Below are 13,426 nucleotides of genomic sequence, written 5' to 3'. Positions count from 1 at the left end.
CGTATGGATACACACTGGGACTGAAAAATCAGCTGATTGAAGTCAGTGATTATTAAGGACTCTGTAATTTGCCACTGTAATTTCAATACATTCCAATGTTTCTCACTGTGATTTGATCAGAATTAAGGAACTTAGAAAGTTGTTCAATTCAGTCTTATCCAGTGAATTATTGTGTAGCTGGACTACTGTGTAAAAATAAAAACTGTATTATTTTGTAGAGATCCAGCCATTCAAAATACAAATCACAATGCGTGTTCCTCAAGGTCTAGAGAAATAAAGGTCAAATAAAGGTGTTACACCTTGTAACACTGCCAGGTGGAGCTGGGGAAGTTTAAAGTAATAGGCAGCATTTAGGCTGATGCCAGAAAATGCCATATTTCAAATCCTGGTCACTGCTGAGGGACAATCTTTTTCTAATTACAGAACTTAAGTTGTATAGTGTTTAGACTTTTAATCATTTAAAGCTCTCTATTACAACATATTAAACATTAAACTAATTAAAAAGTAGGTATATTGTATAAAAGCAAGATTTCTCAGTTGGACAAAAGTACACAATATTATTCTACCCTCTTCATAAATATGTTATGCATCAAAGTCTTTAACTTGGTAATTTTCAGTGGGTTCTGGTTTTAACGTGCTTGTTCTAACATTATAAAACGTATTGTACTTCATTAAACGTTATAACGTTTTATACTTTTTAAAGAATACGTAGCAAGAACACCACTTGCTGTTATTATAAAAAAAGTTGTACTGATTTAATACGACATGATAGTTATATTTATATGGAATCGTGTAACTGAACAGCTAAAATATCACATTTTGACATTTGTTTCTTTTTTTTTTAAATCTTATTCTCCTTGTGATAATGGGCAAAGCACTGTAATGTAGTGCACTGTAGCCAGGTGGTTCAAAGCACGATCAGAGCTTTATGTTTGGTTTGTTTCTTATATGCTGAATACATAAAAATAGTCCACTATTATAGCTTATTGTAAAAACAATGTACCTCCTTCAGGTTTACATCTGAATTGAGAAAATCTATATTTTGGCTTAATCCATAATTTCAGCAGCCAGTAATCAGCCAACAGTTTAACTTGATTTTAAAACTTTAAACCAAACTGTATATATTGTATAAGGAAGAAGGGTTATTTTTGCAATTGACAGAAATAGGTGAAAAGCTTATCAATATGTTGAAACTGTACCATAACAGTGAAGACAGACGGGTTACACCTTTAATAAAACACACTCTGTTTTATTAACACACACTCCAACTCAAACTTGTGTCCTATAGTGGGTAATGTCACCCTCATTAAACAATGTGCTTGTTGTGAAAATCCTGCTGAACTAGAAGCATTGAAGACTGTGATAAAATGTACATTATTACAGCACTTTTTATTTCAAAGAAGGAAGTCCATGAAGTGACCTCTGATACTCCATCAGAGATCGTATGTGCCGATTAACTTTAAACAAAGACTTATGTGCTGTTTCCTTGTGTAACAGGGTTATTAGACACAAGAAGGGCATGGACAATGTTGTGTGGCTCTGGGGGAATTTTTCATTGTGTATCACCTCTTTTTTAATGCTATACGGAAGATATTATTAATAACTTTAATAATCAATTACCTCTAAGCTAAAATGTGATAGAGGAGATGCACCAAGTCTTTTCTCTTCAGCTTGGACTGAACTCTTACTGTATTCCAGCCACTTTACACTTCACTTTGAAGCTCCATACTTCTTCAGTTATCACAAAGGTTAGGAGTGTTACACAGCCCTGTGTTGGTTATGTAGAATAGACAGTGTTGCTTGAGGGGTGGCGATGAAATTTCAATAGCATGCCCTCCGATCTCATTGTTTCTCACTCTTTAACATAAGGCAATCATCAATCAAATGTCCTGTTTTTTCAAAACAAGTTTTTCCATACTGTAGTTTGTATACTTTAACAAAGAAGTTCCACATGCATACAGCTTGATGCTGTATAGTTTTTAAAGCCACTACAGCACATTGAATTTGATACAGTACATTTATTTGTACTGTATCAAAGTCTAACTCATTCACAATGCCCTACATCACATGGATCGTGAATTCTTCGAGGAAGTGGTGGTTAAACATCAAGGAGCAACACATCTTTCAGGACAACGATCTGAAACACAGCAGCAATAGCGAGGCTTAAAGCAGAGAGAGGAAACTGGGTAAAACTTCAACTGAATCCCCTGACATAAATCCAACAGAGATGGTACAGCTTTCACTAAAAGACTATTTTTAAAAAAACAAAAAAACCGAGCACAAAGCAATGACTCATCAGAGCTATTAAAGCCGACGTCACACTACACTACTTTTCCTACGATTTTAAGTTGTAGCCTCCATTTACATAATCCTAAAGAAATCACAGTGAGTTGTAGGCAGTTGCAGTGCGTGCCCGTTACTGTCAGTCATGTAAAGTGACACCCCCCAGCGGCTCAGTTCACAGCCCCTATGACTGCCTGCAGCAAATGGGTTTAATTTTCTCGTAGCGAGTCGCGAGTTGTAGGGGTGGGCTCTTGTGTGTGCCACAGTCAATCCCCAATGAGCGCTCAACCGGAAGTACACTGCATACAATGCCCACAAACATTGAAGAGCAATTAAGGCTGCAAAGAAGGAAGGAAACCGAGTGTTTTGGACTTTGCAAATGAAGGAGAGGCTCTTCGAATTTTGGAGCTATCACAGATCTTTGTTCGATGTTTCCTGCTTGTGGTTTGTTTGTTTACTTTCGTGCGGCGCTCCTCCTCTTATTCCGGTGAGCTCCACTTTGATTGGCTTCCAAAATGAGGCGACCTCACTGTACCTTCACTGCCCAAAACGAGATTTGCAACCATGATGAAAAGTCGTGAGGGAAATGTCACACATCAAGGCCTCTATCCCAACCATTTTAGACCAACACCAGTATGCCTAATGCCACAACAGATCCACCGAAGATGCCATTGACATTGCAGTACATCTGGCCCTAATCAATCTGGAGGGTAAAGACTGTTATGTAAGAATGCTGTTCATAGACTCCAGTTCAGCATTCAATACAATCATCCCCCAACAATTGGTACACAAACTGTCCTCTCTGGGACTGAAGACTCCACTGTGCAACTGGATCTTGGACTTCCTCACCGACAGGCCCCAGGCTGTAAGGATCCACTTCCAGCACCATCGTTCTGAACACCGGTGCACTGCAAGGCTTCATGCTCAGCCCACTGCTGCATACTCTGCTAACCCACAACTCTGTTGGCAAATACAGCAGTAATCATATCATCAAGTATGCTGATGACACCACAGTTGTGGGTCTCATCACTAACAGCTATGAATCAGCCTACAGGGATGAAGTGGAGCAGCTTGCAGTGTCGACAAGACCAAGGATATGACTGTTGACCTCAGAAGGACTCAGGCTGTCCACACTCCACTGTGTGTGGATGGTTCAGCGGTGAAGTTAGTGCACAGCTTCACGTTTCTGGGAGTGTACATATACAAAGACCTCTCTTCGACCCACAGTACATCACATTTATTCAAAAAGGCACAACAGTGTCTCCACTTCTTGAGGAGACTGAAAAGAGCCGGAATGTCACCCTCCATCCTCACCAGTTTCTATAGGTGCGCCATCGAGAGCATCCTGACATGGTGCATGACTATCTGGTATGGGACCTGCACTGTCTCTGACCAGGGAGCTCTGCAGCATGTGGAGAAGACAGCCCAGTCCATCACCAAGACTTCTCTGCCCACAATCCAGAACATCTACAACAGTGTGTCAGGAGAGCACACACCAGCATCAAAAACCGCTCTCGCCCTTTTCACAATCTTTTTACACCCCTGCTTTCTGGAAGACGGTATCGCAGCCTGCGAGCCAGCACCACCAGGCTCAGGAATACTTTTTTCCCACAGACTATTAGATTACTGAATTCCAGACAGCACACGGACTGATCGCCACCTGCTGACCACCCCCCACTGCTGTACTATCAACACCGTCTCACTGACTGTATGCCCTGTAATGTCTACACTGACGTATGGTGTTATGTCTATGTCTGTGTTTTCAGACACCATGTTTTGTCATTTTAATCATTAGAGTGTGTTAGTGCTCTGTTTCCTCAATGACCTGCTGATTGCTTCACACCACAGGAAGAGTGCAGAATAAATGTCATTTTTATCTGTACAATGTATGTGTTGGTTTACAAAATCAAAGTAATAATAATAATTACTTACACTTATATAGCACTTTTCTGGACACTCCACTCAAAGCACTTTACAGGTAATGGAGACTCCCCTCCACTAACACCAATGTGCAGCATCCACCTGGATGATGAAACAGCAGCCATAGTGCACCAGAACACTCACCAGCTATCAGTAGGGAGGAGAGCAGAGTAATGAAGCCAATTCATAGATGGGAATTATTAGGAGGCCATGATTGATAAGGGCCAATGGAGAATTTTGGCTAGGAAACCAGGGTGACACCCCTACTATTTTCAAGAAACACCCTGGGATTTTTAATGACGACAGAGAGTCAGGACCTCGGTTTTACATCTCATCCAAAGGACGGCACCTGTTTACAGTACAGCGTCCCCGTCACTATACTGGGGCATTAGGATCCACATGGACCGCAGGGTGAGCACCCCCTGCTGGCCCCACTCACACCTCTTCCAGCAGCAACCTTAGTGTTTCCCAGGAGGTCTCCCATCCAGGTACTATCCAGGCTCCTACCTGCTTAGCTTCAGTATGCTACCATTTGTGAGTTGCAGGGTAATATGAGTGCTGGTAGTGTGTTTAAAATGTTTAATTATCAAGTAAAAGAAAAACGTACATCTTACACAGGGTTTCACCCAAAATCACCCATTTTTTGTGGATAAAAAGTGTTAAGAACTATCTAAACCCATAAATAATTATCAAAGCCCGTTTTGTCGTGTGTTTAAAGTCATGCAACGTCTAAGTTAGTTGTGGACATGCTATTGGTGCTTATTTTTTTACTTTCATTAAAAGAATCGGTTGCCCATTTTGTTACATTTCTATATTTTTGAGAGACTTCAGAACGCTTTGACTGATGCATGTTAAATAATGCTAAATAACTTACACCTGGGATCATCTTTATTCAAATTAAAGTTTCTAAAACCATGTGCCAGATATTGTTTAAGTTAAAGTTGTGAAAATGTTCACAAACTGCAATCTTGCCTGTTGTTTAAAGGCTCGTTATTTTTTTGCAAAGTTATTTACAGTACATCTGAAACTTCGTTTCTCTAATTATGCATTTTAAGAATAATTATTATTATTAAATTGTCAATAATGATCAGATTCATTATTATAGTTTCAGTGGTCTTTTTAATGCCTCTTTGGTCTTCTCAGTTATAATTATAATATGTACAATTTTGTTTTATGGCTTGTTGTAAAGGTTTATGTTAAATTGCCCCACTGAGTAAAGTGTTTTGAATTGAATTAAACTGGTTGAACTGGTTTTACTTCCAATGTTGACAGTATTCAACTGAGTTTGCTCATTCCTGTTTTTATTTCACTATTGTGTTTACGAGGAATGACAGCAGCCGAAAGCTTGGGAGAAATTAGAATTGTTTATTGTGATGTGGAGATTTGGCGTAACCCGCTTGGCTGGGGGCCAACCTCCCGGCCGTTGGACGGGGAGGATAGGACCCCCCAAAAGAACCAAGCGGGACCCCCAGTCACCAGTGCAGAAAAACAAAAACAAAAGATTATTGGGCCAATTCAGCTGAGGAGAGAAAGTACCTGCTTGAGGATACCGGGGTTAGTTTTAATGTATGCATGGTAAGCCTTGGAGGATCGACGGCCGAGTTGCTTGATGAGATACTGGTATGCCTTTGCGAGCGCAGCCGGAGGATGCGGCCCCTGATCTAAAGGAGTGCCCAGAGAATTGTTTAGGAGGGTATCATGATACGGCCCTTCTCATTTGCAAACAGAGGGACAGTAGGCGAAGCTCCGGCAGAGGTGCGAAGATGTGCGTAATGGGATAGAGGCTCGTAAGGGCTTATGTAGGAACAGAGTTTGAAATAATAGATGAGAGTGACGGATGCGAGTTGGTTGGTTTTGCTTTTCTTGAGATAGAAGGTCAGTGTCTTGGAAGATAAGATGGAGATGTTGGACAAGCAGGGTTGAGAAGAAGGATCGAAGGATGTGGAATTAGCGGTAATTTAGGAGCACCTTAGGGAGATAAAGAAGGCTAACAAGAATAAAGATTCAAGAGGGCGGTCGACCCAGGGTGAGTGGTAACCTGACCTGACAACGTAGATGCAGGATTCAAGGATGTCTGAGGCAAGTGGTACGCGTAGGTTTGGAAGTGTTTTTTCAAGCCACCGAAAGCCTTTAAGGAGAGTAATTTGAGGGTAGATAAGGGATGGACAGATCGTGCCGAAAAGGAGTGGATGCCGCACAGGTATACTTTGGTGGTGGATGCTCGTGCCTTGAGTGAGTTTCTACGATAGCGAACGAAGGATGATACGGTGAGAATATCGAAAGAACGGAATTTTTGTTCGCGGAGAGGTGGAAGGATTGGAAGCCCTTCCAGGCAGTGCAGTAAGAATTGAGAGTTCGAGGGGCGATCCCTAAGAGGATAGTTTGCTGGGCCAGCTGGAGATAGCGATGGAAAGGATGATTCAGAGGAACGTGAGCTCCGAATAGGGAGGTACTGTGCAGAGGTTCGGTCTTGCATCTTGTGCCGAGTTCCTGAACTGAAAGCGAGAGAGAGAGTCAGCTATCTCATTAAGGTGGCCTGTAATGTGAGCAGCTGCGCGGATGAATTGATGTGAGAGAAATCCATTTAAGGCGGCAGAGGAATTTCATGATGGATTGGGATGAAGACCTTCCTTTGTTGATTATATGAACTACTGCATGGATGGCCAAATGGATGAGGACGGTTTTTGTTTCCAATTGTGGCCCCAAAGAGAAGCAGCAACGACAATTGGAAATATTTCTAACAAGGCTGATGACTGGTTGGCGAGAGGGATTGGAGAGAAATCAGGAGACCAAGGGGCCGCAAACCATTGGCCTTTGTAATAGCCTCTGAAACCGACTGAGGGGGCTGCGTCTGGATATCCTCAGTGTCAGAGAGGAGGTCATCGTAGAAGAGAGATATGCCATTCCAGTTGGCCAAGAGAAGCTCCGAAGCCTGAGCTCGGATTTACGGTTGGCTAAGGGCTTACGTGGTGGTAAAGAGAGGGCACGGAAGAGGCGAGGTCGAGAAGGTAGACCGTCCTTGAGGAATGATATGCATGGCGTAATTGAGGTGGCCGGGCGGAGAGAGAAGTTCCCTCTTTGTGCGAAATTTGGCGGAAGAATAGATAGAGATATACATCTGGATCCTGTCGATTTTGTCGCGAGGCAGGGAAGCGGAGAAATTGATGGAATTGAGGGTGATCCCGAGGAATTGGATTATATGAGAGGGGCCAGTTGTTTTGTCCATGGCAAGGGGTACCCCTAGTTTCCTAAAATGGAAATAAGTGTGGAGGAGGCTCTTGCAGCTGGGGTGTGAGGGAAGTCTATGGTAAGGAAATCGTCGAGAAGGTGGACGAGAAAAGGAAACTTATAGTTATTCGACGGTATCCAGCCGAGAGCTTCGGCTAAGGTACCAAAAATGTTTTGGGCTACTCCTACGTCCGAAGGTAAGGCGGACTGCGAAGAACTTGTTCCGCCAATGAACTCTGAAGAGGTGCCAGAGGTCTGGGTCAGGAGGCATAACTTAAACAGCACTGGAGATGTTGGCCTTAGCGAGCTAGGTGCCCAGATGGACCGCTATACCAATGGGATTGATGTGGTATGCAGGGAATGGGGAAGAGTCAAGTGGGCCGATCATGAAACAAGGAATCAAGGAATCAACGGACTGGGGATCGGCGGTGGCAGATTGCAAATTTTTGCAAAAGACGAAGGAAGGAAGTGTGCACGGGCCTGGTGAGAATCCGAAGGAAAGGCCGTCGAGTAAGATGTGGGTGGAAGAGGGGTCAGGGTGACGGAGCAGGCTGAAAGCAAGAGTGGGGATGTCGATTGGGGTAGACGGAAAAGCCAGTAGTCTTTTGGGAATGCTGAAGGTGGAGCAAGCATGGAAGGGCCGGCGGGGGCAGGCAGAGCGAGCGAGCATGAGCTTCGCCGCAGAAGCGACGAAGGAGAGAGGTATATGTAGAGGAATTGAAGATGTTGGAAATTGTTGGCCCCTGATCATCACGATGGGGCAACCGCGAACGTCTTTGGACCGGGAAGGTTTGAAGAAGACCTGACGGGAGAATAGATGCTGTGGGGGAGAAGGGGCAAAGTCAGGGTTGGGCTTGCGGACGGTATCTGGGCAAAGATTTGATGAATTTGTCCAAGAGGAACGGAAGTCGCAGGAAAGAGCTTGGACACCGGTGAAAGTGCGGCAATAAAGCTCAATGTCAAGGGCTCCCCAGTAGGTGCGCTGGTTCCATTGGAGTAGGCGGGCAGCGGCCTCGGCCAAGAACTGCTTATGGTAATCGTAGAACAGGGAGCCCTCGAAAAGGACAGATAGATCGGGGATGCTGTGCGTGTAATCGTCGAGTTCCTGACGACGTTGGGGAAAGGCGGAGCACGTGATGTCGCGGAAAATGCTGAAAGCCAAACAGAAGTCGAAAATTCGAAGGACTGAAGCGGAGTGAGGGTCAGAAGATTTGAGAGTAACGGAAAGCGAGCCGCAGCGAGGAGATTAGGGCAGGAGGCTGGGTGGAAGAGGCTAGGTGCAGTTATTCAGCAGAGGAATGGATTGCTTGGGAGAAGAGACAGACACGGATATATCAGGACAAGACAGAAGATGCGACAGGCAGAGGCGCGGGCGGCCTTGGGGTCCTCACGTTGGGATGAGTGGCGGCGGCGCGGGTGATGTCATCAGAGGGCGCCGGGGGAAGCTGGGGAGTTGATGTTTCCTTGTGTAGACTGCGGTTAAGTACAGGAAAAACAGAGCTTTTTTTTTTTTTTTTTTGGAAGCGTTTCTTTTAAAATGGACGCCATGTTTTCGAAGTATCCTCTGGAGGCTTGCCACGGTTGGAAGTCGCGAGAGATGATCCAGGAGAAGGGGGAGCCGATGTGCGTGAAGCGCGGCGGCAGGGACATCCTCGAGAGAAGCGGGGGTTATTTGGAGATTTTGCCGTGGAGGAATGGGAAGGCTGGGTTTGTAATGAGAGAGGGACTACGACGGCGGAACGCAGTCTTCGGCGAGGAGTTGGATCTTGTGAGGACTGGCTGGGAGATGAGCGGCGCTGATGTGGCATGGCGGCTGAGGGAGGCGATGAGACGGAGGTGAGGGGTGCTGTGGGGGGTGGACTGGACGAGAAGGGTAGGAGAGTCTCCTGCGCTGCAGAAAAGGTCTTCATCGGAGCGGCGGATTTGTAGATCCATGAGAAGGGAGCACGGATTCGAGCTAGGCGAAAACAAACCATGCAGAAAACGAACGAGGAAGAGGAGAGGGTGATGTTTGATATTTATTGAGACCGGTTGCTTACGTCAGGATTAGTGAGAATTGCAGCAGCTGTGTCGAATGAGCGCGGCTGCCTTCATTCCTCCCGAACTTTCATTAAAAACTCCATTAACTGTAGGATTCGTATGACAGTGGTCAACACTCTGTCGGTCCAGAATGGAGCGGGATGGAGATGGATATTCATTTTCTTGGCAGTTTATTAGAGAACAGCTTACAACTCTGCATCCCCACCAGATGCGTTCTCTCTCTCTCTCTACTTCCTGCTCTCCCCCTTTCCTCATCACGTTCTCCCTCCTGCCACCAATTAGACCACAGAACTCCTACTCAAAAACACTTCAAACCTCTCAACTGAACTAAACACTAACAGGACCTCAGCTTACGTTAATATCACTTAACATCAAATATAAATGTAATATATATATAAAATAATTGTTAATACACAATATGTATTATTTTATTTTTTAAAAAGGAGTATGCTCTAAGCAGGTATTGAACTCAGGTCACATGACAAACCCACTGTACCACCAGACCACTCAGAAACATGCTGTAGCTAAAATGAACAGCTTAAAAAGTGTTTCAAAAGTAAGTGAATGGGTCAAATTAAAAATGAATCACGGTTACAAAGCAAGTGAATTACGGAAATACTAACAGCTATATAAATAAATATATTATATTTAAATCCTCACAGCGATGCCTTATATATTTAGATTGACGATTCCATATTACAGTATATTTCTTGTTTAGTGGATTCTAAAAAGTACAATTTTTTTACTGCGATAACGAGCGCAATTATTATGGAAAAGCAATGCAATATTGATGTTGCTTTTTATAAAGTATATAAACTTAATATAGTCAAGAAGAGCATGTCAAAACTCCCAAAATAACCACAGTATGTTCCTAAATTAATATTGTCAATTATCATTATGCTCCCACAAGTTTTTATGCTCAGCTACCAAAATGTCCCTTTAGCTGTAAAAATCCATATTAATATTCCATATTCCATATTAAGCAGATTTAAACCTGCTTGATAAAGAGATTAAACGAAGCAATCATTTCACTCACAACTAATGCACCCAAGTGTCACCTATCGGTCATTTTGTCCAGCCAATCACCTACCACAGTCTGTGTAGATTTATCTTTTTTTTTACTAAAGACCAATCCTGATATGAGGGAGTTCCTCTATGGAAGATAAACATACATAGTCAGTCCCCTAAAATGTATGGATAAATATTTGGAATAGACAGAATATTAAGAAGCAATTAAACAGAATATATATTTATATTTAACATATAATTAACATATAATTGTCAATGTGGACTTGACTCTGAAACTCAGATCTCTTGACTGAGCTCAACATGTTAGTACTGTTCTCTTAAGTCATTATTATATTTATGGTATCATAACTCATCATGTGCAATTGCTCATTTTTACGGTTACAAAGCAAGTGAATTACGGAAATACTAACAGCTATCATCATTGAAATGATCAGCGATTCACATAAATGTAATTCTGAGAGAAAGACACTCACCTCTAACAGCCAGGTCAATAATAGCTTCATCATCCATCTGTTCAGACACCATAAAGCATTTGTACTGCCCATGGTCAGAGCGTTTCACATCTCTCAGTGTTAAAGACACATTGCCTCTGTGGAGCTCCTCCAGGAATAGACCAGCCCTGTCCCTGTAGGCTGGGTTCTGTCTATTAAAGTTATAGAAGCCTAATTTATACAAACAAATGGGTTCATTGTAATCCTTTCTAAACCACCTGATTTCTAGATCCTTAGCACTGATGTCTGGTGAGAGATAACAGGGCAGGACAGCATCTTCACCAGGGAAAACAAACACAGGAACAGCTGGACTGAGAACCTGAAACCTCTCTGAAAGAGAAAGAGCACAGCTGACATGAGTTTCAGCCTCAACACAGACACATATGACAAACTGTAGATCACTGGCAGAATAAAGCAGAGCAGCTCAGTGACACACAGTGTTTTCTACAAACAGCTCATCACTGATTCAGACCCACATGTGAATGAGGAGCACTGAAGATCAATGAGTCTCATCTCACCATCTGCTGCAAACTGGAGTCTGGATCTGTCACCCAGGACCCTCAGATCCTCACCTTCACTCACTGATAGAAGAGCTGTGACTGTGTTCACTGAGGGTCTGTTACTCTGCAGTGACAGTAGGGGGTTGAATCAAGTTCTTTATCTGTGTTTCTCTCTGCTCTCTGCACCTTTATAAACTGAAACTCTTCACATACAGAACCCAGATTAAACTGCTGATTAATTAATACTTCCAACACAATCTGAACCCTTAAACACAGGAGGTTCAGCAGGATGTAGTCTACAGGGACCTGAATGATTCAACTCATGGTTGATTCAGGTTACAATATAAATATAAAATAAGATTCTCCAACATCTAAACATACAACCTAGTATGAAGATGAACAACAGGTAAGATCCAGTCAGGTTCCTTCTACAAGTGTTGGCTGTATCATCACTCCATCTTTCATAAACACACTTCTGACATGTTGTAATGTCCTGTGTGGTTTGGGTCACTCCAGGACTCCCTTTGTAAGTGATGAGTACCTGATGTAGCCAACATTAACTCCCACACTGAGACACAGACTGGCAGAGAGTGTGAAGCAGCTCTCAGGTCAGCAGTGTGACTTGGCCATGATTGACTGTGGGTCTCTCAGCTCATCCCACAGGTGCTCAGGGGTCTGACGACAGAGTGACTCAGTGGAGGACATTGATCCCAGACTGGCACACAACATCATGAGCAGAAGAAAGGCTGATGACAAGAACAGACTGTTCATTCCAGCCATGTTTGCGGTTTGTGCAGGGTGAGGAAATATTATAGATGTGATGTTATTTGTATTTGAAATATTATATTCTTAATGTTGTGTGTATTATGTTTGAAAATCAATGGGGTTTGTAATAAGAGTTCAGGAGTGATAATTACAACAAAGTGGCTTAATGTCTTAACAACTTATACATCCGGTTAGACAGTACATGTCATACAACCATTCCTGATGTCATTGCTCTGATGTTATTGCATTAATTTTATGTCTCATCTCTAAACACAATTCTCCCTACCAGCTATGTTGCTGATATTTACTAAAATATATTAATGATTCAGCAACCCACCACCTCATGACACACCTGCAACTTCAGGCCTTCCATCCCAGAGCACTATTATAGTAATTCTATACTGCATCACATTCTTACAACACAATAATAGTTAAGAGATTGAACACCAGATTTTAAATGTTACAATCTTTATGTTAACATCTTCAGAAATTCAAAACTGTATTGAACTTTTCAGTAATCAATGTGAAATCAGAGCTCTGGTCAGGTTATTGATTAAAACAACAATAAGAGTCTCACTGTACCTGATCCTGAGACACAGGACTGGTGGAGAAAAAGCAGAGTCAAAAAGAGCCACTGTGACTGGTCAGACTCCATCTCTGAAACAAAGAAACACTGTAAAGTATAAAAACACTCTTATCTCTGAAATGAATAAAGAGATCAAATGTCTCTGAAAGACATGAGCAGTACAATTTACTGAAACACATAATGACCTTGACTTGTCACTGTGCCATGTTCCCATTAACAGAAGCCCTGATCTTGCAGACATTTTCATTGAGATCTGTATCCAGAGCAAACATACCGCTTTCCATGAGGAGTGTCTCTCAGACTTAGTTCTTACCTGATTGCTCACTTTGTCATCTCAGAGCTGTTCTGTAAAAAAACCAATACAAGTTGTACAAGGTACAACTAACACCTGTAAGGTGAAGTGTTTTCTCCTGTTTAATCCTCCATCTTATTCACAGTAACTGCTGTTCACTGCTACAGGGACACAGTTCACTTCCTTCTTTTAAACTTTCAGCACAGACCTGTTCTTTCAGCACAGACTCACCCAGCCTGCAGAGCAACATTCCCACTGAGCTGAGTCTGTGTCTGAGCAGTGAACGAGGGCA

General features: G+C 42.8%; 2 protein-coding genes across 3 annotated transcripts in view; one reads left to right on the top strand and one right to left on the bottom strand.

Moving 5' to 3' along the window:
- The window catches only part of LOC148665562 (butyrophilin subfamily 2 member A2-like), a 31,363-nt gene extending 18,018 nt beyond the window's left edge, over positions 1-13,345 (bottom strand). The window contains exons 1-3 of one of the 2 annotated variants that reach the window (XM_088632357.1): positions 13,156-13,345; positions 12,839-12,913; positions 10,974-11,321 (exon numbers count right to left, since the gene is read on the bottom strand). In XM_088632357.1, the coding sequence (XP_088488483.1) occupies positions 10,974-11,321; positions 12,839-12,911 (421 nt within the window). In that variant the 5' untranslated portion in view covers positions 12,912-12,913; positions 13,156-13,345. The remainder of the gene's footprint in view (positions 1-10,973; positions 11,322-12,838; positions 12,914-13,155) is intronic. The other variant, XM_088632356.1, reaches the window with a different exon arrangement.
- Positions 1-13,426, top strand: part of LOC148665561 (E3 ubiquitin/ISG15 ligase TRIM25-like) — a 51,922-nt gene that overhangs the window by 29,006 nt on the left and 9,490 nt on the right. The gene's annotated exons all lie outside the window — the stretch shown is intronic.

The sequence above is a fragment of the Lepisosteus platostomus genome, chromosome 5 (genome assembly GCF_059453375.1).
Source record: "Lepisosteus platostomus isolate fLepPlt1 chromosome 5, fLepPlt1.hap1, whole genome shotgun sequence".
NCBI lineage: Eukaryota > Metazoa > Chordata > Actinopteri > Semionotiformes > Lepisosteidae > Lepisosteus > Lepisosteus platostomus.
The sequence above is the reverse complement of the archived record's forward strand: the minus strand, read 5'-3'. Positions and strand labels throughout refer to the sequence as shown.